This window comes from Neovison vison, chromosome 2 (assembly GCF_020171115.1).
Source record: "Neovison vison isolate M4711 chromosome 2, ASM_NN_V1, whole genome shotgun sequence".
Classification (NCBI taxonomy): domain Eukaryota; kingdom Metazoa; phylum Chordata; class Mammalia; order Carnivora; family Mustelidae; genus Neogale; species Neogale vison.
This window is the reverse complement of record NC_058092.1, coordinates 231,586,963-231,614,834: the sequence shown is the minus strand read 5'-3', so window position 1 is coordinate 231,614,834 and position 27,872 is coordinate 231,586,963. Positions and strand designations below refer to the sequence as shown.

The 27,872-nt window shown below is 41.1% G+C and overlaps 1 protein-coding gene across 1 annotated transcript in view; it reads right to left on the bottom strand.

The window, feature by feature from the left end:
* LOC122899300 (deleted in malignant brain tumors 1 protein-like) overlaps positions 1 to 27,872 on the bottom strand; it is a 109,497-nt gene that overhangs the window by 70,666 nt on the left and 10,959 nt on the right. Inside the window, 3 exon segments of the mRNA XM_044236849.1 lie at positions 5,327 to 5,644; positions 8,012 to 8,368; positions 15,787 to 16,104. Coding sequence (XP_044092784.1) covers positions 5,327 to 5,644; positions 8,012 to 8,368; positions 15,787 to 16,104 — 993 coding nt within the window.

Genomic DNA, 27,872 nt, shown 5'->3' with positions numbered 1-27,872 from the left:
AAGCATCTCTAGTAATTGGGACATCCCCGAATCTCAACTTTAGAAAGACCAAGGTTCCAACACCAACCCAGCTTGAAGGTCACATTCAAACATGAACGTCATTTCCTGGCTCTGCTCCTATGCAGGCAAGGAGTCCTCCCAAGGCTGTGATCAGCACTCCGCATGGTGCCAGGTCTGGGAAGGGGACATCCCAGTGTTTGGCCCTCGGTGCCCTCCCTCTATTCCCTGTAGAAGAAATGCCAGCCGACCTGCTGGAGTCGTTGTCACAGGAAGTATAGCAGGCTCTGTGGTGGGCACGGCTGCTGTCAGTACGTCACCTGTGCGTGTAAAACAAAGAGACACTCTGTCATTGCTAGAAAACACCAGAAAGTGAATTTCTGACAAGCACATAGAGAAGACTAAGCACAAATCTGTCCTACTAGGGGTTTTAGTCATCATTCCAACCTCCTTTGTGGCCACATTCAACCAACATTGGATCTCAGACTCACTGCGGGATGAAAAAGCTCATATTGGGATGGTGGGTGGGTCATTTTGCTAAGTGCCCACAGAACCAATTATGGATTTTTCCCTCTTTTCCTTTGAGGAGCAATCCAGATGTGTTCTACCACAGGGATACACAATCGATTAATGGCTGAATGGCTGAATTCCATGTATTTGTGGTGTCTTTATCTCGGCTCTGAGTAACCTAAGCCATGCGAGGCTTCCATAGGACATTAAGGCAGCCCTGTTTTCATCTTATTAACTCATAAAACAGTAATAGAGTACTGTATTTTTTCCTTTTTAAAACAATTTTACCGAGGTATCCTTGATATCCAGAGAGCTGCACATGTTCAATGTGTATGGCTTTTTGGGTCGGAATATGTGAAAACGCTTGTGACGCTGTCACCACAGTCATGGTAACAGACACACACAGCACCTCCCAGAATTTCTCTGTGTTTTTCCCCTCTTTTTTTTTTCCGTGTGAACACTTAACATGATGTGTATCCTCTTAACAAATTTTGAAGTGCACAATACAGTACTGTGTACAACTACAGGCACTATGTTGTATGGAAGATCTCTAGCACTTACTCATCTAGTGAAACTGAAACTTATTCCCCAGTAAACTCCCTGTTTCCCCCTCCCTCAACCCTTCACAATCCCATTCTGTTCTCTGCTTCTGTGAGTTTGACTATTTTATTTTATTTTTTAAAAGATTTTATTTATTTATTTGACAGAGATCACAAGTAGGCAGAGAGGCAGGCAGAGAGAGAGAGGAGGAAGCAGGTTCCCCACCAAGCAGAAAGCCTGATGCGGGGCTCGATCCCAGGACCCCAGGACCATGACCTGAGCCGAAGGTAGAGGCTTAACCCACTGAGCCACCCAGGTGCCCCGAGTTTGACTATTTTAGATGCTTCATATAAGTGAAATCACAAAGTATTTATTCTTCTGTGGCTACTTTATTTCACTTAGTGTTATGTCCTTCAGGTTCACCTATGTTGTTACAAATGGCAGAATTTCCTTCTTTTTTAAGGCTGAATAATATTTCTTTGTATGTGTATACCACATGTTCTTTATCCAGTTATCTGTTGGTGGACGCATGGGTTGTTTTTTTTTTTATATCTTGACTATTGTGAGTGCTACCATGAACATGGTAGTACAGTAAGAATGATTTCAATTCTTTAGATATATTACCCAGAAGTGGGATTGCTAGATCATATGGTAGTTCTATTTTTAATTTTTTGAGGAATCTTTGAAATGCTTTCTATAGCAGCTGAACAATTTTACATTTCTACTAACAGTGTACAGGGCTCCAATTTCTCCACAAGCTCACCAATACTTGTTATCTCTCTTTTCTAAAAATAGTAGCCATCCTGGGATGCCTGGGTGGCTCAGTTGGTTAAGTGTCTGACTCTTGATTTCAGCTCGGGTTGTGATCTCAGGTTGCAGATCTGCTTGGGATTCTCTCTTCCCCTCCCTCTGTCCCTCACCCTCATGTGCATCACATGTGTGCAGTCTCTCTCTCTCAAAGAAATAAAACTAAAAAAATTTAGTAGCCATTCTAATAGGTGTAAAGTGATATCTTATTGTAGTTTTGATTCGCACTTTCCTAACAATTAATGATACTGAGAATCTTTTCATATACCTGTTGGACACTTTTACGTCCTCTTTGGAGAAATGTCTGTTCAAGTCTTTTGCCCATTTAAAAAAAATCTGGTTATTTGATTTTTTTAATGTAAGTTTTAGGAGCTTTATATAGATTTTGGAAATTAACCCCTTAGAAGATATATGGTTTGCAAATATTTACTCCCATTCCATTGGTTGCCTTTTAATTCTGTTGATTGTTACTTCCGCCATGTAGAAGCTTTTCAGGTTGATACAATCCCATTTACTAATTTTTGTTTTTGTTGCCTGTGTTTTGGGTGTTAGATCCAAGAAGTTATTGCTAAGACCAGTGTGAAAAAGACTTCCCTGTTTTCTTCTAGAAATTTAATATTTTCAAGAATTATGTTTAATTCTTTAATCTTTTAATTCTTTAATCTCTTTAATTCTTTAATCTATTTTGAATTAATTTTTGCATATGGTGTAAGGTAGGGGTCCAATTTCATCTTTTTGCATATGGGTATTCAGTTTTCCCAATATCATCTGTCAAAGAGACCATCCTTTTCCCACTGTGTGTTCTTGGTATCCTTGTCAAAGATCAGTTGAGTATATATGTGTGGGTTTATTTCTCTATTCTCTTCCATGGGTCTACATGCCTATTTTTGTACCAGTACTGTAGTGTAGGTTTATAACACACTTTGAAATCAGGAAACGTGATGCCTCCAGCTTTGATATTTCTCAAGACTACTTTGGCTATTCTGGGTCTTTGTAGTTTCATATGAATTTTGGTTTTTTTCTTCATATTTCTATAAAAATTGCCATTGGGTTTTTTGTGGAAATAGCTTTGAGTCTATAGATCTCTGTGGTGGTATGGACCATTTTAAAAAAATTTATTTATTTATTTGACACAGAGAAAGAGAGAGCTTAAGCAGGTGGAGTAGCAGGCAGAGGGAGAAGGAGAAGCATGCTCTGTACTGAGTAAGGAGGCTGACACAGGACTTGATCCCAGGACCCTGAGATCATGACCTGAGCTGAAGGCATCCCAGCATTGGGCTACCCAGGAGCCCCAGCATTTTATTCTTATTGATGCTATTGCAAATGGGATTGTCTTCTTAATTTCTACACTCATTGTTAGTGTAGAAAAGCACAATTGATTTCTGTATGTTGATTCTGTATCTTGTAACTTTGCTGATTTCTTTTAGTTCTAACATTTCTTTTTTTCCTCTGTGGAGTGTTTAGAGTTTTCTACAAATCGGATCATGTCATCTGGAAACAGAATTTTACTTTTTCCTTTCCCATTTCATTTCTTCTATTTATTTTTCTTGTCTAATTGCTCTGGCTAGGATTTCCAGTACTATATGGAATTGAAGTGCCAAGAGTGAGCATCCTTGTCTTTTCTTCTGATCTTTAAGGAAAGGCTGTAAAATTTTCACCACTGTGCGTGATATTGACTATAGTCTTGTCTTATATGGCCTTTATTATGTTGAGGTTCTTTCCTTCTACACCTAGTTTGTTAAGCATTTTTATCATGAAAGGGTGGTAAATTTTGTCAAATGCTTTTTCTGCCTCATGTGATTTCTTTTTTTAAAAATTATTTGTTTTTTAAAAAGGTAATTCCAGTATAGTTAACATATAGTGATATATTGGTTTCAAGTGTACAACATTGTGATTCAACAATTCTATATGTTACTCAGTGCTTATCACAATGAGTGTATTCTTAATCCCCTTCATTGATTGCACCCATTTTTGAAATCTTTAATTATGTTAATGTGGCATATCACTCTTATTGATTTGTATATGTCGAATCATCCTTACATCTCAGAGAAAAAATCCCACTTGATCACAAGGTATGACCCTTTAATTGCATTGTTGTATGGTTTTCTTTTTAAAAAGATCTCTAGCAATTAGAGCTAAAATTTAGAATTTGATAAAGCTCAGTAGTGGGTACCAAGGAGTTCATGATACTGTCCTTAACATTTGTCAGTGAGTTTGATATTTTTCATAATATTCTTTTACATATATAAACAATTGACTAGTCACTTCATTATTGTGATCTGTTTAAATAATTTATAACTAGACTATCTAGAAATTGTTAAGTCACCAAACTTGTTATTTAAAATGGGCTGGAATAGAAAAGGGAAAATACATATAACTTATTTTTTTTTAGTTGGACTGCTGGTTCGTTGTCCTTAGGATGATGTAGAATCAGTCTTAGTATGTCAAAAACACCAGAAGCTTTACTCCTAATGGTGAAGCAACTGAGACTCAGTTCCAATCAGAGGAAAGAAGGGGACTCATGAGTGTCTGGCTGATGTCAGTGAGAATTTCACCAGCAACCATTTTATGACATCCGTGTATCATGTACTTAAGGAAACAGGCTTCATTGCTCTCCTATCAAATACCTACAGAGAGAGGAACTATTCATTTTTATATGTTGTGTCTTCTTCTAACCACTTATTTTTTCCTGTATTCTCCAGATTCTTGAAATTAAAAGGATGCTATATAATGATCACACAAATATCTACTGGTATATGAATCTTTAAGCAGTTTTAAAAATATGTGTGGATCACCTTAAATAATAGTTGGTAGAAATTAACTCAAACGTAACGGAATTAATTTTAATAGACTGAGCCTCTGAACCCTTTGGAGTCAACTCAACATTCTCAACACGCAGGCTTCATTTTAGCAATGTCAGGAATTATTTAAGAGGTCTAGGTGATGAGGTGAGAAACCTGATTCGCCTTCTGCTCTGGGCCCCTCTGTATGGTGTGGTACCATGTAGAGTGGCTGATAAAAATTCCACCCTGGAGTGACTCAACCACGTGGGCTACTGAACTGCACCACCCCAGGAATTACCATTCACAAATAACACATGATGACCTCCATGGGGACAAAATTCCACAGTGCATTCTACAAGGGTGGTGCCCTTGAAGTTGTTCAGTGTGAAGACCCTCCTAACACGCCTTATGAAAGGGACATTCTAGGGAGGAAAGTCTTGAAGCAAAAGAACCTAGCAAAGAATGGACTTACCTGACAGTGTGTATGAAGAGGTGGCACTTTCAGGCTCTGTGGTTGGAGTGGGGCCTGGTGAACCATCACCACCTAATTGTCAGAAGAAAAAACACAAGCTAAGGTCTACAGTGCCATTTATAATGTTAAGTGTTATTAAAATAATCATGGAGAAATATGTGAGGGGAGAGACAAAGAAGTGATGTCATGGTAAAAAAAAATAACAACAGCTCTTTACCTGTGCAGACAACACCAGCGTCCTCCAGGTGCCCGCAGTTGAGCCCGGTCTCACCCCTGTGCACGCATTGCCCCAGGTGGCTCTCAGGGCCCGCACACTGCACGTCGTCCAGCAGGATCTTCCCGGAGCCTGCCCCAAAGTGGGCCCCTGTGGGGGCCGCCACGGCCAGCCCACACTGCAGCTGGCGGCACACCACTGTGGCCTCGGCCAGGTCCCAGAGGTCATCACACACGGTTCCCCACGTGCCCTGGATGAGAACCTCCACCCGGCCTGAGCACCTGCCTGTGCCGTTCACCAGCCTCACCGCCATCCAGGCCCCTGCAGAGGCACAAGCAAGAGAGAGACTGGAGACCTAGTTCTCTGAGGGCAGGGAGATTTCCCGTATCGGGGTAGAGCGCATGGTGAGAATTGCTTGAATTTTCAGAAATTTTGTCTCTTGGTCACAACCCCCAACACCTACAGTAAAAGAACAGATTTTGTAGCTTTCTTTATTTATCTTTTCTATTTCTTCGTATTGAGAGGACTTGTCTTCTGCCAGTGTAGCCCAGCACACCTGGAAGTCAATACCCCAGGTGATTTTGAGAAGAATTGTTTGCTGGTTACCTGGGGATGTACAGGAGATTTGGCTTATGGAAATGTTAGTTCTGCAATTGAAGGCAGGGAGGCATTAGCTCGTGTGCTAAGGAGAAGGCCTAGATTCCGCCAAGGAGACCAATGCTGCTCAGCTGCAACAGTGCAGGGAAATGGACAGTCCAAATTACTAGTGACCATTCTGTCTTTCGTCTCTTCTGTCACAGTAAAGGCTCTGCTGTAGACAGCCTATTCATGTACCTGACATGCAACATTTCCATGGACTTTTCTCAGACCACCTTGGGATGAGCAGTTAGTTCTTATTCACACCTTTCTCCGCTAATACACCCAGTCCACATCGCTCTGTGTGCCCAAGAAAAACTCTGTGAAACCACCTTGATCCCCGTAGCTGGGTGGCTCTGGGAGCTCCAGCCCTCACCACGTACGGTCGTAGGACTCTAGCATCACAGAGTGTCTTCTGTTCATGTCCTTTCTGAGCCTCTGTTGATGCATTTGTGAAGTGCTGGAGATCACACCTTCCTTTATGGTTATTGTGGTGGAACAGAATAGCAAAAGCTCGTATGTCTGTGTGTGGCACGGACTAGATGCTGAGAAAACCTGGAGCACCGCCCCAGGCAAGTCACAGGGACACATTACCTGCTGGTGTGAGTGTGGAGTGAAGGGTAGGAGGGCCCGTTATGGGTATGGTAGCTGACAGTCCATCACCTGTGAAGGGGCACAAACAGGAACATCACTTGGGACCAAGAGCCTGCTACCACCATATAGGAAAGAAGATGCTACAATGGGAATGTTCCAAAACTATGACACTGAGTCGTTCACTGGTTTGCCCCACAATGCTTGAGGCAGGGAAGCCCTCACTTTGCCCTGTCTTAACACTTAGTTCTCCAGTCTCTAGGATGAGGTTTTGCCATATTGCCCATGGCCTGTACACTCTAGCTCTCGGAATGCTCGTGAGTCCATTTCCGGTTCTCTCTGTTGCCATCTCTCTTCTTTCTCTTTTAGGAAACCACCGGCTGTGTGCAAGTGGGGACATGGCATTAGTATCATGAGGGGACGTTTTAGCTTTGCCCTAGGTGTTTGGCCAACTCACCCAGACCCTGGGTTACCTAAGCAATGTGTGATTTTCAGCAGCTCTTGTTGCCCATTTTGTCTCTACAAACACCTGTCAGATGAATTTACTGTCATAACATTTTGGGGCTAGTGAAGATGTCAAGTAGCAATTAACCAGCAGACTGGATATTTAATGCAGAGAGCAGATTTGTGTTGTCACTTCCTCCTTGGCCAAGTGGTGTTGATGGCGCCAGCCTTAACTTTCAGTAATAACCCGCAGGTGCCATCCATGGCTGCTGCCAGAGGACAGGGAGACCCAGCACTGGTCGGATGATGGAGGAACCGTGTCCACACCGGGTGCCTCAGCTTTGGGAGCTCTGTGGCCATCCCCATCCCCTACGGGCACCAGTTTGAGGAAGCTCTCCCCACTGCCCCCTTCTGATAGGTAGGCAGATGCACTGGGGGCATCATCTGCTTTTCATAATGCTTTGAGCCTCTTTGGGTCCTTTTAAGACTAACTAGATAGCAATGGATCGAACCCCTGAACCAGTGGAATACGATTTGGATTTCGCAGCCGTAAGTTCGGAGAGGCAGAAAAGGAATGTATTGAGAATTCCAGTGATGGTTAAGCACCCCATCTTGTAAAAGTCTTGCCCTTTCTCATTCTTATTTGCAGTATTTGCACCGTAAAGAAAAATTCAGTGGCTCTGCTGTCTTGACGTACCCATAGCACAGTGTTCATTGAGGAAGTGTCTTCTAGAGGGTCAACAGAAGCAAAAGCAAATGCAGCAAGCAAAGATGACCTACCTGTGAGTGTGTCCACTGAGGGAGGAGCTTCAGGCCCTGGGGTGGGGCTGGAGGCTGGTGGACCATCAGTACCTGAAGATTGAAAGGCACAGACCTGGCTTCTAATAATGAGGCTTACAATGGGGGGGGGGCTTCTTCAATACATTGTGTAATGGCTGGTGTGAGTGCAGGTGGAGAATGCCTGAACGGAAATAAAAGCAGTGACATTGTGGGCGGTGACAGCCCCTCACCCCTCACCTGCACATATGACGCTGGCGTCCTCCAGGTGCCCGCAGTTGAGCCCGGTCTCACCCCTGTGCACGCACTGCCCCAGGTGGCTCTCAGCGCCCGCACACTGCACGTCGTCCAGCAGGATCTTCCCGGAGCCTGCCCCAAAGTGGGCCCCTGTGGGGGCCGCCACGGCCAGCCCACACTGCAGCTGGTGGCACACCACTGTGGCTTCGGCCAGGTCCCAGAGGTCATCACACACGGTTCCCCACGTGCCCTGGATGAGAACCTCCACCCGGCCTGAGCACCTGCCTGTGCCGTTCACCAGCCTCACCGCCATCCAGGCCCCTGCGGAGGCACAAGGAGGTGGAACAGTGGTGATACTGGCTTTCCCATCTGGAAGGTTCCCTTTATCCTTTGTGGTCATATCCCCGCTTTTAAATATGCAAGATCACACAGTTCTCATGTATCCATAGAGTCACAGCCAGAACAGTCTTCAATTTCACATCCCTTACATGAGTCTTTACTAAATCCTCCTATCAAAATATGAAACTCTATCTTTTTTTTTTTAAAGATTATTTATTTATTTGAGAGAGAGAGAGCGCATGAAAGGAGAGAGGTTAGAGGGGGAAACAGACTCCCTGCAGAGCAGGGAGCCCGATGCGGGACTCGATCCTCGGACTCCAGGATCATGACCTGAACCGAAGGCTGTCACTTAACCAACTGAGCCACCCAGGTGCCCGTCAAAATATGAAATTCTCTTTAAGAAATTTTCAGAATTCCTAAGGTCTCCTTATCATTTTAGTTATATGTTATTCCTCTGCCATTAATAAGGGTAGAAATATGAGATGTTAATGTATTGACAAAATAGGAAACTAGACGATCCTTATGTAGGTCATTGCTAGGTAGTCCCCCTTTTTGGTCAGACTATGTTAGTCTTACAGCAAATTGGTGCCTTTGTCTCATAATCTTTCTTTATGGCTTTACTATGTAAAGGAACCTAAGACAGGAACTAACATTTGTTGTTGGTCTGTGAAGTGCCAGAGTTTTAGAAAGCCACTAACTTAAACATTTCTTTCTTAATTTTTTCAACCCCATGTGGTGGGCATGTTTTCTGTTTTATAGATGAGGAAGTTATGGCAACAGAAAAGGTGAAAAATGATGAAGAAAATTGCTCTAAATGCTATGCCTTATAAGTGGGCCATCTCCCACTTTAACTCTGCCTGTGGTTTCTCTCCAGCTTGGAGAAACGCCTATCTCTATGATTTCCATCATCCCTTAAATTCTCAGGAACTACTTCCCATACCTGTGGGCGGAGGTGTGAAGTCTTCAGGGGCTAAGATCAGTGAAGTCTCAGAAAAGCTTTCAACTAGGAGGAAGCACAAAGCTAGGTCACTATCAGTCAGTCAAGAAGGAAGAAAAAAGGCAGCACACTGCTGGAAGGATCCATTATAAGACCTTTCTGGAACTTTGTGTTTTCTCTTGATTCATCTAAGTAAGTCACCATCATCACCATCAAATAAGATTGTTTAGCTCTTTGGACATACGTTAGATATTCATGGTAAACTTATCTTTGACTCCTTGGCCCAGTGGAAATAAATTCTTAAGAAATAAGATAAACTTGAGAACATCATACTTAAGGAGACCTAAAGGCAATAAAATCAGCTTTGCAAATTAATAATGCTGTGAGCACTGGGTGTGGTGAAAAAATAATGAATACTGTTTTTCTGAAAATAAATAAATTGGAAAAAAAATAATGCTGTGAGCTACCATTTGTAACAAATACTTATTCAATACAAAGAAACTGAGACACAGTACCTGCGTTTAAAAGGCTTATATCTCATTCAGAAGCTGGGATATGTATACAAGGAACGTAATATAAGGTGGATTATGAGGGATGTTAACAAAAAAGACAGAAATATACAGGAAATGTCCTCTTGTGGGGACCAGGGAAGCTGCCTTGAGAAATGTGTGGAAGGGGAGGGTGTAGACCTATTTCAGGCAGCACAGGTATTAGAGGACAGTGACCTTGAATTCAGACATTCAGAGACATGAAGGAATAGGTACTTCTTTAAAGATTTTATTTTTAAGTAAGCTCTACATCCAATATGGGGCTCAAACTCACAACCCCAAGATCAAGAGTCACCTGCCCCACGGAATGAGTCAGCCAGGTGCCCCGCATTTTAATTTGATGAGAATAATGTGGTAGTATATGTATGCATCCCAGATACTAGGATTTTTACATTTTCCTTACTGATATTATGCAGAAAACTTCCTAAGAGATGATACATAATGAAAAGGAATTTGGGTCAAGTATATTTCATGACCATGGCCTAATATGACTTCTAGTGGGCATTTATAGGATTAACTATATATCAAAGGCTCCTAGACATCCTGTAGTAAAGAAACCTGTTTAATTTTTTTAATGCAGTGTTTCCCAAATTTATCAGACCATTGAGCCTGTGTGGTGTGCGTGTGTATGTGTGTACAATTCATCTTAACATGTTGATCTGGTAGTTCTGGGGGCATATTCTCAGAAACATCTTTATTTAACTGCCTAAAGGATTCTGGTAGGGACTGGAGACTACCAGCAATGTTTGCTATTAAACTTCTTTTTTTTTTTAATCTGTAATTTTATTTTTATTTTTTAATTTTTTTAGGTTGTTTCCATCTCTTTTTTTTTAATTTTTTCAATTTATTTATTTTCAGAAAAACAGTATTCATTATTTTTTCACCACACCCAGTGCTCCATGCAATCCGTGCCCTCTATAATACCCACCACCTGGTACCCCAACCTCCCACACCCCCGCCACTTCAAACCCCTCAGAATATTTTTTAATTTTTATTTTCTTCTTCTTTCTAGAAACACAAAATAACTTGGAAATTTGAATAAATTATAAGATAAAAGATTTCAGTATAAACTAAAAAAAGCTGCATTTTTAAGTACCTATTGGTGTTTGCTCTTCCTCAGAGGTAATGGGGGTCATTGTCATTTCAGCAACTACAATAAAAAGAAAACACGATTAGTGATGAAAAGCCCCTCATAGATGCACAACTGAAGCTGAGAAGAGGGAAAGTTACCTGGCACACCAAACCAATTTCTAGTATCTCTTGGTGAAATACAAAAGCTAGTTCTAAAGGGTTTTAGTGAATTTCCAGTCCAAAGACAGGACTGTTCTACTCTGGAACCTGATTCTTACTCTACCACATATTACAAATGAACATCTGTTTTCTGATCTGTAAAACTGGGAATCAAATCTGATAATGGATAGGAAAGAATTTTATAAACTAAGAAATGAATATATTCAAAAAATTACCATAGTATCTCCAATGATAAATACTTCCTTTTTTTGGGAAAATAATTCCCTAGCCACAAAGATAAATATCAACATAGAAAGTTTTAAAAATACGTTTTACAATAACATCCAAAACCATGAAATTATTATGGATAAGTCTGATAACTATGAGCAAAATTTGTACATAGAAAAATATATATTGAGATAAATGAAAGATCTCAATAAATGAAGAGATATGCCTTATTGATGATCAGAAACTCAGTATCATTAAGATGTCAATTTTCCCTGAATTTACATATAGACTCAGTACAATCTAAACTAAAAATTGCAGCAGATATTTTTTTAAATTTTTTTATTTTTTATAAGCATATAATATATTTTTATCCCCAGGGGTACAGGTCTGTGTGTCACCAGGTTTATACACTTCACAGCACTCACCATAGCACATACCCTCCCCAATGTCCACAACCCCACCCCCCTTCTTCCAACCCCCCTCCTCCAGCAACCCTCAGTTTGTTTTGTGAGATTAAGAGTCACTTATGGTTTGTCTCCCTCCCAATCCCATCTTGTATATACACAATGGAATACTATGCAGCCATCAAAAGAAATGAAATCTTGCCATTTGCGACGACATGGATGGAACTAGAGGGTATCATGCTTAGTGAAATAAGTCAAGCGGAGAAAGACAACTATCCTATGATCTCCCTGATATAAGCAAGTGGAGATGCAACATGGGGAGTCAAGGGGGTAGGAGAAGAATAAATGAAACAAGAAATTTTTTGTAGAGATTGACAAGTTGACTCTAAAACTTTATATGAAAGGCCAAAAACCTAGGTTAACCAAAACAGTTTTTAAAAAAGAAGAAAAAAGAATAAAGTTGAAGCATCCACACTACCTGATTTCATGACTTATTCTAAAACTGCAGGAATTGAGACAATGTGATATGTGCATGAGAGCTGTCACATAAGTCAGAGGGACAAGAGGGAGTTTGGAAATAGGCCCAAGTATTAATGATTATTTTATTTTTGACAAAAGTGCCAAATTATTTTAGTGGAATTAGGAGAGTCTTTTAGACAAATGGTATTGAAATGATTAATGATGTATATGGAAAAAGGCCTTGGAACCAAATAAAAAAATCAACAAAAATGGATCATAGAGCTAAATGTAAAATTGACAACTATGAAACCTCTAGAAGAAAACAGGAAAAAAATCTTTCAGACTTCTGGTCAAGTGAAGATTTCTTAGATGAGACACAAAAGCCTATTTGGTTAAAGAAAAAAAAATCTTGGGAAATCAGAATTCATTAAAACTGAAAAAATTCTGTCCTTCAAAAAACACTTAAGAAAATGAAAAGGCAGGTTATAGACTGAGAGAAAATATTTGCCAAACACACATCTGAGAAAATACCTGTATCTAGTATTTTAAAATGTATAATATTTGATATATAAAGACCTATCTTACAACATGATAAGATATCTCAATTAAAAAAAGATAAAAGATTTAGGGGCACCTGGGTGGCTCAGTGGGTTAAATCCTCTGCCTTTGGCTCAGGTCATGATCTCAGGTCATCACCTGGGATCCAGACTCACACTGGGCTTCCTGCTCAGCAGGGAGCCTGCTTCCCCCTCTTTCTGCCTGTCTTTCTGCCTACTTGTGATCTTTATCTGTCCAATAAATAAATAAATAAATAAAATCTTAAAAAAATAAAAGATAAAAGATTTAAACACACACTTCACCAAAGAAGAGATGCAAATAAACACATTAAAATGCACTTAGTATCACTAATCATAGGGGAAAGCAAATTAAAACCACAAAGAGATATCATTCTCATTATAGAAGAGAGACTATAATGACCAAACAAAAAGTAGAAAATCCAAGTGTCGACAAGTATGTGGAGCAATTGTAAATCTCATATATTTTAGGTGGGAATGCAAAATGGTATAGCCACCTTGGAAAATGGTTTGTAATTTGTATATGAAGGTTTTAATCAGATTAATTAGTAATAGTCAAGAATAAAAAATAAACTCAATATCCATCAAGTGGCAAATAGATACACATATTTGGCTCATCTGTAAAGTAGAATACTACTCAGCAATAAAAAAGAATGGGTGTCTAATACATGGAGCTACATGGATGATTCTCTAAAATATTATGACAACTATGAAAATGCTACATATTATCTGACTAACTTAGATACATATTATATGACTAACTTAGATGCTACATATTATCTGACTAACTTAGATAATATTCTGGAAAAGTCAAACCTATGGGGGCAGAAATAATATTGGTGGTTGCCAGGACTTAGGTGTTGAGTGAGGGAATTGACTAAAAAGAGGCATGAGGAAACTCCTTATGGTAATAGAAATGCTTTATATCTTGGTGGTGATGGTTACACAACTTTAACCTTTTATCAAAATTCTTTAAACTACATAGTGATTTTTACTGTAAATAAATTAGATTTCAATAAGTCTGACTTTTATTTTTTTAAAAAAAGATTTTGCTTATTTATTAGAGAGACAGAGAATGAGCAAGGAGAGGGAGAGGGAGAAGCAGATTCCCACTGAGCAGGGAGCCCTACATGGGACTAGATCCCAGGACCCTGATATAATGACTTGAGCAGAAGGCAGTCACTTAACTGGTTGAGCTCAGTTGTCCTCTGAACTCAGGTGTCCTCTGACTTTTACTTTTGAAAGGTAACTTTGATTGCATGTAAACAATGGACTATAATGTTGGGAGCAAGCAGGCAGGGAAGCCAGTTAAGAGAAGCCTGTGTTCATCCAGGCAGAAAGAGGTGATGAGGATTTGGATTAGGACAGTAGCAATCAGATGAAGAAGAGGCCATGAATGCAACCTCAGACTCCTAGCTATAAATAGAAAATGAATCATCCACAGAGACCTGATTTCTTACATATTCATGGATATCCAGATATTTGCAAATCTCTTAATAATTTACTCATACTCTTGTTTGGATGCTTAGCTTTGTGTACACGTAACAGTTAAAAAGCATGTAAACTAAAAACAACCAGAGATGTGATGCATAAATACAAAGTTTAACTTACCAGATAGAATACCTTTTGCTGATGGTAGTGATGGTTTTGGTAATGAGGATGTGGATAATGGCACTGAGGATGGTGACATCAATAATGGTGATGATGACAATGATGATGGCAACGACGATGATGATGCCAATGGTGATGATGACGATGCCAGCAATAATGGTGATGAGGACGGCAATGATGACAATGGCAAAGGTGATGATGGTGATGATGCCAATGGTGATGATGCTGGTGGTGACAATGATGATGACGATGATGGTGATGATGATGACAATGGTGTTGATGGTAAGGATGACGATAATGAGGATGACAATGGTGGTGATGATGATGACAATGGTGATGATGGTGGTGTTGACAATAATGATGACGATGACAATGGTGGTGATGATGATGATGGTGATGATGATGATAATGATGATGAAGATGATGGTAATTCTGCTTCTATTTATTAGGATAAGAAATGAAATATTCCTTCTTTCTTTTAAGACAGTGGTTCTCAAACTGTGATCCCCAGACCAGCCGCATAGGCATCCTGGACTTGTTGGAATTGTAAATTCTTACACCCCACCCTAGACCCGCTGAATTGGGAACTCTGGAGTTGTGGCCCAGCAGCCTGTGTATTAATAGGCCCTCTGGGTAATTATGATACACAATAAAATAAAACACCAACTGCTTTAGGATGAAAGAAAAAAAAAGATTGCAATGGCTCAGGGTTCTTCCTAATGGCAGAGGAACTCTAAAGGCACAGAAGGATAAATTTTTAACTGATGTTGTTTCTTTCTTCGCCTGTTGGAAAGGACAAGGTCCCACAGACTCCAGAAGGATTATTTTCTGATCTAATTACTCTGGAAACCTGGTAATTTCACTCTAACTTAGAAAGATTCCTACACCTGAGTGATGGGATGGTTAGCTGGTTCCTTTGCTGATACTGCTCTTCACTGTCAAGCTCTCCACCAAGTTGCACCTAAATTGTGCCCGAGATCTACCATCAAGCATTTTCCCAGAAGAAGGGTCATTCAGGTCAGGATTAGCAGGTTTCCTCAGAGAGAACCTGAGCACATGAGAGCAAGGTCAGTACCATGCCTGTGTTCTGAGTTCCCTGTGTTATGGTGGGTTGAACTATAGACTGGGAAAACCTTTTAGGTTTCAAGCTATATGGACCCATCAAAGCAACTTCTGTAAACTACTCACAGCTTGATTTAATGGGGTCATTTTCATTTCACTTCTATCACACATATAAATATTAGCTATCCAGAACTAGAGCTAAGAATGGGATATAAAAATGGCTGGAGTCAGCCTTACCTGGAGGGGAGGAGGTTGTCATCAGAGAACCTGTTAGTGTAAAGAGAGGAAGCCATTACCATTGCTGGATGGGACCACAAGCTGATTGCTCAGTTTCTGTAATAACCCATTCTTTCAGAGTCATTCAGATCACACAAAGCTTTCTTACCTGAGCAGATGGCTCCAACATCCTCCTCCTGACTGCACTTGTGAGAGAACCAGGCATCATGGACGCACAGGGCCAGGTGGCTCTCCTCACCACTGCAGTGCACATTGTCCAGGAGAATCTTTCCAGAGCGTGGACCAAAATGGGCGCCCAAGGGGGCAGACACTGCCCGGCCACACCCAAGCTGCCTGCACACGACATGTGCCTCCTTCAGATCCCAGCCATCACTGCACACGGACCCCCAGGTGCCCTGGTAGAAAACTTCCACCCGTCCAGAGCATCTCCCGGGGCCATTTACCAGCCTCAGTGTGGGCCAGTCTCCTATGGAAATGAAAATTAAGGTAAGTTTTTGAAACTTCCCTCTTGAACTTACCCCATCTGCCTTGCGTACAGATTAAGGGGAACCCTGTGATTACTCCACAAATATAAGAGCATTCTAGGAGAATATTGCTTAGTGATTACTCCACTGTGCAATGTGCTTTTTACCAGTCACTGAAAAAAGCAGATTAGATAAAATAAATAATATTTAATAAATAATAATAAAAATATATATTCCATTCCATTCCACATATGTGGAATATGTATTTATCAAGCACTGGTGTTTTAGGACTTGACATCAACAGGGAAGACATGAAAAATTAAGAAAATGCATTTCCATCAGTGGGGAAATTTAAATGGCTTATTCAAAAAATGTAACACTACAGCAGTTAAAAGCAGGGAAATATACATAAATATCTCAATATGGGTGAATATTGAAAACATAACTCTGAGTAAAGAATAAGAGGTACTGAATGACATATAGGGGATAAGGTAATTTGTGTGAAAGAAAAACACAAAATAACATATGGAGAGATCATATAATTCCCATTTGTAAAGATACTAAAGCTGGAGATACATCCAAAATTCAAGAGGGTGTTTGTCTCTGAGGAAGAAGGAGAAAACAGAGACTGGGCCTGAGGAATTGGGGGAACTTCATGTTTATCTGTGATGCTTTATTTCTTGGTAAGGCTGGAAAACCTATATAACAAAATGTAAGCATTAGTCATCTGTAGGTAAAGGGGACATGGTTATGTGATTTCTTAATCTCTGTATTTTCTGAACTTTAGAATGCTTTGCTGGGATAGCAGGAGAGTGAGAACGATCAGGTGCCAAAGTGGTGAGAGGCCCAGACCCGTCCTGGAGGTGGTGATCTTTCCTCCTCTCACTGTTGTCTTCCCTGGGTGCTTTCCAGGCCTCTGGCTGCAGCCCCCAGGCTCCTTCCCCCATTGTGGTGACCCCTTGGGTCTTCAAAGGCAATGGCAATTCCTGCAATGGTGCATCCTATGGGGAAGGCTGCTGACCTGAAGGGTTGGGCCAAGGAACATTGGCTCTGCGGCTGGAAGACAGTGAGTCAACCACAGGTAGAACTGGAACAACATGGAAACAGTGATTAGAACTGAAACTCTTAATTCCATAAAGTAAACTGAGGGTTGCCAGAGGGGTGGGGGATGGGGGGATGGGGGAACAGGTAACTGGGTGATGAGCATTAAGGGTGGGGGATGGGGGGATGGGGGAACAGGTAACTGGGTGATGAGCATTAAGGAGGGCATTTGATGTAATAAGCACTGGGTGTTAGATGCAAGTGATGAATCACTAAACTCTACTTCTGAGACTAATAATAAACTATATGTTAATTAATTGAATTTAAATTAAAAAATTATTGAATACCTACTTAAACAAACAAACAAAAAAGAACTGAAATTTCTCTTCCTGAGACAGGCACAGGACAACATGTCAGAAAAGGACTTGACTAATGACGGGTGAAGAGCCACCAGCTATGCCGCACCTTTCCAAAACATCTGGACTGGCCACACACTCAGGGAGAATGGCTTTTTAATGAGATTGCAGTCAAGTCCAGGCTGCTGATAGGAAGCTTGTAAGTGTGATCCTGCTGCCCCCAAATGTCTTGCTTTCTCTGGCCCTACATCAGCTCCAGGTTCTGCATATGCTCTTCAGTAGTAAAATAAGTCATTGCTGAATTGCACAAAAGTTTTAAAAGGATTCTATTTATCAGGATGCTGATTATCTTGGATGACTGCACAGAGGACATCACATAACCTAATGGCATGACCCATCTGTTTGTACCTCCCGTCTGGAGGACCAGGGGATGGAATCATTGTTCTACCTGATAAGATAGTTGGTAACTTTGCATTATCTGCTGAGCTTGAGAAAAAATATTTGGTAGAAGGATTTGGCTTCATGGAGGGATTTGCCTCCACTCTGGCCTCTGCACTGATGAGCAGGGTGGTTCTTAGCCAAGACTGACGTGACCCCAAGAGGGGTTAAGTTGCAGGTCCCCACGTGCACCACTTGTACATTCATTTATTGATTCGGTCAACTTTGTTGGGTGCTTACTGTGTGCCAACCACTGTGGTAGCTGCTAGAGGGACAGTGATGAGCTAGGCAGACAAAGCTGAGCATAAAATCTGGTATGGAAGCTAACACTGGCATCACATTACCCCTGGATCTCTTGGTTGTGGATTTTCCCTGGCCCTAAGGTTTAGTTCATCCTTCCTATGGGTTTGAATGCTGCAAGTAGCAAATACAAGGTATCATACCCATTTTGGGGGGCTGTAGCTCATAGCTTGTTGGCCTTCCCGATGATGTGGTTGGGCGATTAACATTTTCTGGGACGGTGGATGTTGAGAGTGCTGTTGGAGAAAAAATACAAGGAAAATGGCCCCTGATGTTTGATACCAAATAGAAAGGGAAGGACTTTTTTCATCTGCTTCATGTTTCCACGAGAAGAATTCAGTTAGCTCTATAAGAGCTCATTCACATAGAGAATTTTAAAGGGAACAGCAACATTAAAAATATCATGCCAGGCACAAAAGACCACACACTGCTTGATTCTATTCATGTGAAATATCAAGAACAGGTAAATCTGTAGAGATAGAAAGTAAGTTGGGGGTTGCCAGGTGCTGGGAGAGGAATTTGGACAAAATGGCCATGACTATAAGCAAAGAGCAGGAATGTTGTACCCTAAGTACCCAACCTAGCAGTCATGGAGCAGAAACCTTCTTCTTTGAACAGTGCTGTTCCATAGGACACACCTGAGGGCACAGAAGCCTATACTCACATCACACAGCTACACGTATCACATGGCTGCACCACACTGTCCTCCAAGTACTTTACACAAACTCATTGATACATTCCTCACAACTCCTTGTTACCTCCATTTCCAATAAGGAAACTGAGTGCAAAGAGGCAAAGAAAAACTGGTGGGGACCACACAGCTGGGAGGTAGGAGAGAGTGGCCCCAAACCCCATGGTCCAGCACTTGGCTCTGAGCATTGTACTGGCAAGTGAACGGAATATGTCACTCAGATTTCAAAAGAATCCTTAGTCACTTAGACATAAGATATAAGAATTTAATGTGTTTGATCTCTCTTTTGTTAATATTTGGAAGGAGACATAGATATGCAACCTGGGATCAGTCAGATGGGATTCATTTATCCAAGCATTTACTTATTTCTTCATTTAACAAACACGGAGTGCCCGTCAGAGAGTGAGCATTGTACTTGAGACTGTGTGGGGGAGGGGGATGCTGGAGTGGGGTTGGAGACAATGTCATGGATGAAAAACATGTGGATTGTCTGCTCCAAGAAGCTGACCATGTCATTGGAGCAAGAAGTGGATACAAAGAACAATCAGGAGAGGAATAAAAGCTCAAAGTGAGGACAGACACAGAGCTGGGAATCTAGAATGGGGAGTAATGCTGCCAGCTTGGGATGGGAAAGATTGGTCAAGGTGTGCAGGGGGGAAGACACTGGAGTCCTAGTGGACCACTGATAGGCAGTGGACATGTGGGTGTTGGAGAAATGGAAGAATAAGAAAATAAATGCAGGCCTGGCTCAGACATTAGTCCCTCTTTGGACTCTCAGCTTCCGTTGCCACAAATGGATCCTCATGCCCAGTCAGTCTTCTTTAGAAACTATTAAAAATGCTTACATTGAAGTATATTTTAAAAGATTTTGTTTATTTATTTATTTGAGAGAGACAGAGAGAGAGGGCATGAGCGGGGGAGGGGGGTGTGGATAAAGAGAGAGGGAGAAGCAGACTCCCCGCTGAGCAGGGAGCCTGATGCCTGGCTCAATCCCAGGACCCTGGGTCATGTCCTAAGCCAAGGGCAGACACTTAACCAACTGAGCCACCCAGGCTCCCAGTAGTTTAAGGATTTTAAAGCGATTTAGAGAGGATAGTTCAGAGATTAAGCTCTAGGATTCTGAAGTCAGATTGTCTCTATTAATCATTCCATTGACCTTGGGGACAGTATCTGACCTAGCTGAGCATGAGTTTCTCCCATTCAGAAAAAGGGGTGATAGAAGTTCCATCTCCAGGTATTGGGAAGGTCAAATAAGAAAATTCATGTCAGGCTGTCTGATGTGGCATAAGATGGCATGTCTACTAGAAATAAAACGTGAGCCACATATGTAATTTAAAATTTTCTGATAGCCACATTTTAAAAAGTTAAAAGAAACAGGTGAAATTCATTTCAGCAATATATATTTTTTTTGAGGGAGAGAGAGTTCACATGCCTTTGTGCATGTGTGTGTAAGCAGGATGGGGGAGGGGGAGAGGGAGAGAGAATCTCAAGCAGGCTCCACAGTCAGTGCAGAGCCTGATGCAGGGCTCGATCTCAAGACCTTGAGATCATGACCTGAGCCAAAATCAAGAGATGGATGCTTAGCTGACTGAGCCACCCATGCACCCCAACAATATGTCTTATTTAACCCAATATATCTAAAATATCATTTCAACATGTAGTCAATATAAAGATGGTAATCAGAGGAATTCTACGTTCTTTTTATCATATCATGTCTTTGAAAGACCCAGCGTGTACTGGACACGCACAGCAGGTGTCCGTTCTGTGGAGCCACATTTCAAGGAGTCAGTAGTCACATGGACAGTGCAGGTATGAGGGCTCCCTCGGGGTTGTTGTCGTCATTGGCAGAATATGGATTATTTGATGGTATAATTGAAATGTCAATAGTTACAGATGAGTCAGCATCCAGGAGCCCAATGATATAATAATCGTGACCACTACTCCTCACGACTAGGAAGGGTGTCCCTTTCACTGATACGGAAAATAACGGAGTCTTTCCAGGTTGGACACTTTCCAGACATAAGGCCAGATGCTGTCTTTCTTAAATTCAAAATGTAGAAGGTGACGCTTTTAGTACTATTACCCTCTTACTCTTTGTCTCTCTCTCTCTCACACACACACACACACCCCTACCTCTTTTCCTCTTACTCCTTACATTTGTGAAACGTGGGAAATTTGTGAAACGTGTTATGAAGATTTTTGGTTGTAAAGCCATGGGTAATAAACATAAAGTGAAGCCGAACAGCATGAAATCCCAGCTCTCTCAGGGCCCTTCTCGAGTCCTTCAGCCTCAAACAGAACATCAGCAGGGTCTACTGGTGGTGGCGGAACCCCTGACTCTCATGACAAGAGGAGCCAGAAATCCAGTAATGGCGGCAGTGGTAGTGGGTGGGGCCGGGGGGTGCCTGTGGGGTCCTACCTGGCGATGTCCGACGTGCCAGGGTCACGGGAGAGAGCTGAGCTGAGCTGGCAGTAGGTAGAACTGTAATGAAGAAACGTCTGTTAGCTGTAAGTAACCGCTCACAACGGCTTGGAGATGTGGACGACCAGGGACCTCTGTCATCTCACAAAGGGTCATTTTGCTTCAACTTTGAAGTGACCATAACATAAGTGATAGAGCCTAGGTCACCTCTCAGCTGCTGACCCTCGGTCCCGAGGATCCCCAGCTCAGTCAGCTGCATTCCCTCCCTCCCATCCTCGATGTTTAGGTGCAGGTGTTTGGTGTTTTGTGACGAGAACGACGTGTGTTGGATCTGAATATTCGCCCTGAGAGGTGGGTGGTGGTCTGGACTGTCAGGACCCCTGAATGACTTCCATTGGTTTTCTCTGCTTGTTTCCTGCCTCAGCCTATTTCGTTACTGACGTGTGGTTCTGCGGCTGTGATAGGTACTATCCCAGCATGACAACTCTCCAGAAATCCACACCACCCCACAATGTCTCCTATCTCCAGACCTGACTCTGCTCACTATGTAGCCCTGGGAATTACTACAGTATCCCTTAGGAACACTGACAGAAGAAACAACCGTGGATGACAACATTGCTTTTCTTCTTGTACTGACTCAGGTAGAAGCTACCCCTTTTTTATCGCACTCTTCTCTGCTTGCTTTCTGGGTCACCATATTTCAGTGTACATTCGGAGAGATGTGTCCACCTCTGTGCTTCTGAGCGTAGCAACTATGGAATTGTATTTAAGTGTGGGGGGGCAGCATACTGGACCCTCAAAGATGTCCACATCCTAATCCTTGGAACCTACGACTACATCCTGTTACACAGCAAGGGGAATTAAGGCTGCAGATGGAATTAAAGTTGCTAATCAGCTGTCTTAAGATAAGGGACATTATCCCGATTATCCAGGTGGGCCCCATGTAATCACAAGCATTCTTAAAAGAGGAAACAAAGGCGGAAGAAGATATTTAGAGAGAAATCTGAAAACCCTACACTGTTATCTTTGAAGATAGAGAAATGGGGCCATAAGAATCTGAACTCCTCTAGAAGCTGGAAAAAGCAAGGAAATGGATCCTCCTCTAGAGTCTTCAGAATGAACGTAACTTGGCTGACACCCTGATTTTATTTTTGTATTTTATTTTTTAAAGATTTTATTTATTTAACACACACACACACACACACACAGAGATATCACAAGTAGGCAGAGAGAGGGGGGGAAGCAGGCTCCCTGCCGAGCAGAGAGCCTGATGCAGGGCTTGATCCCAGGACCCTGAGATCATGACCTGAGCTGAAGGCAGAGGCTCAACCCACTGAGCCACCCAGGTGCCGCATGACACCCTGATTTTAATTCAGTGAAATTTATTTTGGACTTCTGACCTCTAGAACAACAAGATAATATCCTTGGGTTATTTATACCACTAAGTAACAATTTGTTATAGCAGCCATTCAAAACACCTACAATAATCAAATATTACATGTAACCAAATGATGCTTCCTCCAAAGAAAATTTGAGACATATCATTAATAAAAGTTAAAAGAGTTTGGATATTCTCAGAGCAGCTGGCCAAAATGAAATTAAAGATAATTAGAAGAACACTATGTTCAAAATGGTTTCTAGTCTTTATTCAAAAAATGGCATTGTAAATTCATTTTTAAAAAAGAAGTTAGTGAATCATTTGATGGCAACACCCTGGAAATCAGCTCCACATATACTCACAAGTAAGGGGAAGGTTATAATGAGTCACTCAGCAAAACAACTCAACAGTGACTCATTTTTTTTTCTGAATTTGATAGGGTAATCAGAAATATTCCCAGAGAAAACAGCACAAAAGTATTCTCTTACTTGATAATATGGTTGCTGAGATTCCATCTCCTATTGGTACAAATAAATGGACCTGTTTTTTATTCAATTAAATTGAACAGCTTTTACTTTACATATTTATAGATATTCAACAAATCTTCAATGTGACAGGTCCAAATATAAAAGTGTAAAATATAGTGAACTCTCAGGGGGAGGGGAGGAGCACAATGGCAGAGGAGCAGGAAACCTAATTTTCGTCTGGTTCAGGAATTCAGCTTGATAGTAATCAAACCATTCTGAACACCTACAAAATCAACAGGCGATCCAACAGAAAAGCATCAATTCTAGGAACAGAAAAGCAGCCACTTTCTTGAAGGTAGGATGTGTGGAGAAGTGAATCTGAGGTGACATAAGGAAGACAGACCGTGGGGGGAGAAGCCGGCTCCCAGCAAGTGGTAGAAGAGTGGAGCACAGAACTGGAACTTTTGGAAATCTGTTCCACTGAGGGACATTGCTCCAGAGGCTAAGCTGGAGATGGAGCCCTCATGGGGACAGTGTCGTCTCAAGACCCTGGGGGTTGCAGAAAGACCCAGGGTGCTGAGTGTGGCAGAGTTGCCAGGTATTAGGGTGGAGAAACTGACTGCAGAGACAGGGCTGAACAGTGAGCTCTCAGCTTGGGGTTACCTTAAATGTGATCTAAGGCACAGTTGGGCCACTGTTCTTCTTGAGCAGTGACCCCAGAAGTGGCAGATCTGGAGAGATCCCCCCTTCCTCCACTGGGAGGAGTAGCACAGGAGCACGTGGCAGGAGTCTGCTGGGTTTGGAGACTCCAAACGGGGTCATGTGCCAGAAACAGAAATGCTCGGTCACAGGCCAGGTGAGCTCAGAGCATAGCTAGAGACCAGGGAGCTGGAAGGGATTGATTGATTGCTTCTCTTCGAGGCCGCACTGAGGAGTGGGGTCCTGAGCTCTTGGCTCCTCTGAGCCTGGGATTGGCAGGCTGCCATTTTCATTCCTGTCCTCCAAAGCTCTATGGAAAGCGTTCAGGGAACAAAAGCTCCGAGAGTCAACCAGAGCAGATTGCTTAGCCTAGCCCCTGGCAAGGGCAGCGCAATCCCGCCTCTGGCAAAAACATTTGAGAATCATGGCAACAGGGCCCTCCCCCAGAAGATCAGCAAGAACATCCAACCAAGACCAAACTCACCAATCAATGAGAACTGCGGAACTCCAGAGCTCAGGAAAGTAACATAGAATTCATGACTTTTTTCCCATGATTCTTTAGTCTTTCAAAGTTAAATTTTTAAAATTTTCATTATTTTTTTCTTTTTCTATTTTTTTTAGTTTTTCCTCTTTCCCCTTTTAACCTATTTTCACTATTTTATCTTCTAAATACCTTTTAAAAAATCTTTTTCACAAATTTTCATTTTTATAGTCATATTCTATCCCTTCATTGTGTTTAACCTTATTTTTTGTATACATAGGTTTTTCTTTCTTTAAAATTGTGGGGTAGAGTTTTTTCTAACAGATCCAAATATACGCTAAATCTAGTGTATGGCTTTCTTCTAGTCTCCAGCCTGATCACATTCTCTCCTATTATTTTTTTTCTTTTTTCAACCAACTGCTTATCTTTTTCAACCAACTGTTTATCAATTCCTTTTTTAAAATCTTTTTAAAAAGATTTTATTTATTTATTTGACAGAGAGAGACACAGCAAGAAAGGAGTGGGAGAGGGAGAAGGAGGCTTCTGGCTGAGCAGGGAGCCTGATATGGGGCTCGATCCCAGGACCTTGAGATCATGACCTGAGCTGAAAATAGATGCTTAATGACTGAGCCACCCAGGCACCCCTAAATCTTTTTAAATTTTCATCTTTTTAGTCATCCATCCCTTCTCCATGTTTACACACACACACACACACACACACACACTTTTTTTTTTTTTTAATTTTGGGAGGCAGTTTCTTCTAACAGACCAAAATACACCTCAAATCAAGTGTGTGGCTCTGTTCTATTCACCAGCCTAATCATATATATCTGTATCTATATCTATATCTATCTATATCTATCTATCTATCTATCTATCTATATTTATTTATTCATTTTCCTTTTCTTCTCCTCCCAGATTTGGATCTCTTCTGATTTGGTTACCATATTTTTTTTAGGGTCATTATTACACTTTTAGCATTCTTTTCTCTCCTTCATCTATTCTTTTCTGACAAAATGACAAGGAAGAAAAATTCACCTCAAAAAAAAACAAAAAATAAAAAACAAAACCAAAACCAAAAAAAAAACCAAGATGCAGTACCAACTGCCAGGGACCTAATCAACATGGAAATTAGTAAGGTGTCAGAACTAGAGTTCAAAATGACGATTAAAAAGATGATAGCTTGGCTTGAAAAAAAAAAAAGCATAGAAGATACAAGAGAATCCCTTTCTGGAGAAATAGAAGAAGTAAAATCTGACCAAGTTAAAAAAAAAAAAACTGTTAGTGAGGTGCAATAAAAAATGGAGGCTCTCACTGCTAGGATAAATGAGGCAGAAGAGAGAATTAGTGATATAGAAGACTAAATGATGGAGAATAAAGAAGCTAAGAAAAAGAGGGATAAACAACTACTGGATCATTAGGGGAGAATTTGAGAGACAAGTGATAGCATAAGATGAAACAAGGTTAGAATAACTGGGAGCCCAGAAGAAGAAAAAAGAGAGAGAGGGACAGCAGGTATATTGGAGCAAATTATAGCAGAGAACTTCCCTAATTTGGGGGAGGAAACAAGAATCAAAATCCAAGAGGCACAGAGAACCCCTTTTAAAATCAATAAAAATTGGTCAACACCCCATCATTTAATAATAAAATTTACAAACCTCAGAGACAAAGACCCCATCAGAAAGGAGAATTATAGACCAATATCTTTGATGAAAATGGATGCAATAATTCTCGCCAAAATACTAGCCAAAGGATCCAACAGTACATTAAAAGGATTATTCACTATGACCAAGTGGGATTTATTCCTGGGCTGCAAGGTTGGTTCAACATCCGCAAATCAATCAATGTGATGCAACACCTTAATAAAAGAAAGAACAAGAACCATATGATACTCTCAATAGATGCTGAAAAGCATTTGACAAAGTATAGCATCCTTCCTTGGTAAAAACTCTTCAAAGTGTAGGGATAGGGGTTACATGCCTCAATATCATAAAAGCTAACTATGAAAAACAAACAGTGAATATCATTCTCAACCGGGAAAAACTGAGAGCTTTCCTCCTAAGGTCAGGAACATGGCAGGGATGTCCACTCTCACCACTGCTATTCAAGACAGTACTAGAAGTCCTAGCCTCAGCAATCAGACAAGAAGAACAAAAATAAAATAAAATAAAATAAAATGTACCCAAATCAGCAAAAAAGAAGTCAAACTCTCACTCTTTGCAGATGACATGATACTTCATGTGGAAAACCCAAAAGACTCCACTCCAAAACTGCTAGAACTCATACAGGAATTCAGTAAAGTGTCAGGATATAAAATCAATACACAGAAATCAGTTGCATTTCTATACACCAAGAGCAAGACAGAAGAAAAAGGAATTAAGGGGTCAATCCCATTTATAATTGTACCCCAAACCATAAGATACTAGGAATAAATCTAACCAAAGAGGCAAAGAATCTGTACTCAGAAAACTATAGAGTACTCATTAAAGAAATGGAGGAAGACACAAAGAAATGGAAAAACGTTCCATACTCACGGATTGGAAGAATAAATATTGTAAAAATGTCTAGGCTACCTAGAGCAGTCTACACATTTAATGCAATCCCTATCAAAATACCATCAACTTTTTTCAAAGAAATGGAACAAAAAATTCTAAAATTTATATGGAAAAAGAAAAGACCCTGAATAGCCAGAAGACTGTTGAAAAAGAAAACCAAAGTCAGCAGCATCATAATTCCAGATTTCAAGCTCTACTACAAAGCTGTAATCATCAAGACAGTATGGTACTGGCACAAAAACAGACACAGAGATCAATGGAACAGAACAGAGAGCCCAGAAATGGACCCTCAACTCTATGGTCAACTAATCTTCGACAAAGCAGGAAAGAATGTCCAGTGGAAAAAAGACAGTCTTTTCAATAAATGGTGTTGGGAACATTGGACAGGACATGCAGAAGAATGAAATTGGACCATTTCCTTACACCACACACAAAAATAGACTCAAAATGGATGAAAGACCTCAATGTGTGAGATAGGAATCCATCAAAACCCTTGTGGAGAACAGAGGCAGCACCCACTTCGACCTCAGCCACAGCAAGTTCTTCCTAGAAACATCACCAAAGGCAAGGGAAGCAAGGGCAAAAATGAACTATTGGGACTTCATCAAGATCAAAAAGCTTTTGCACAGCAAAGGAAACAGTCAACAAAACCAAAAAACAACTCACAGAATGGGAGGAGATATTTGCAAATGACATACCAGATAATGGGTTAGTACCCAAAATCTATAAAGAACTTATCAAACTCAACACCATAGAACAAATAATCCAATCAAGAAATGGGCAGAAGACATGAACAGACATTTCTACAAAGAAGACAACCAGATGGCCAACAGACACATGAAAAAGTGCTCTACATCACTTGGCATCAGGGAAATACAAATCAAAACCACAGTGAGATACCACCTCATACCAGTCAGAATGGCTAAAATTAACAAGTCAGGA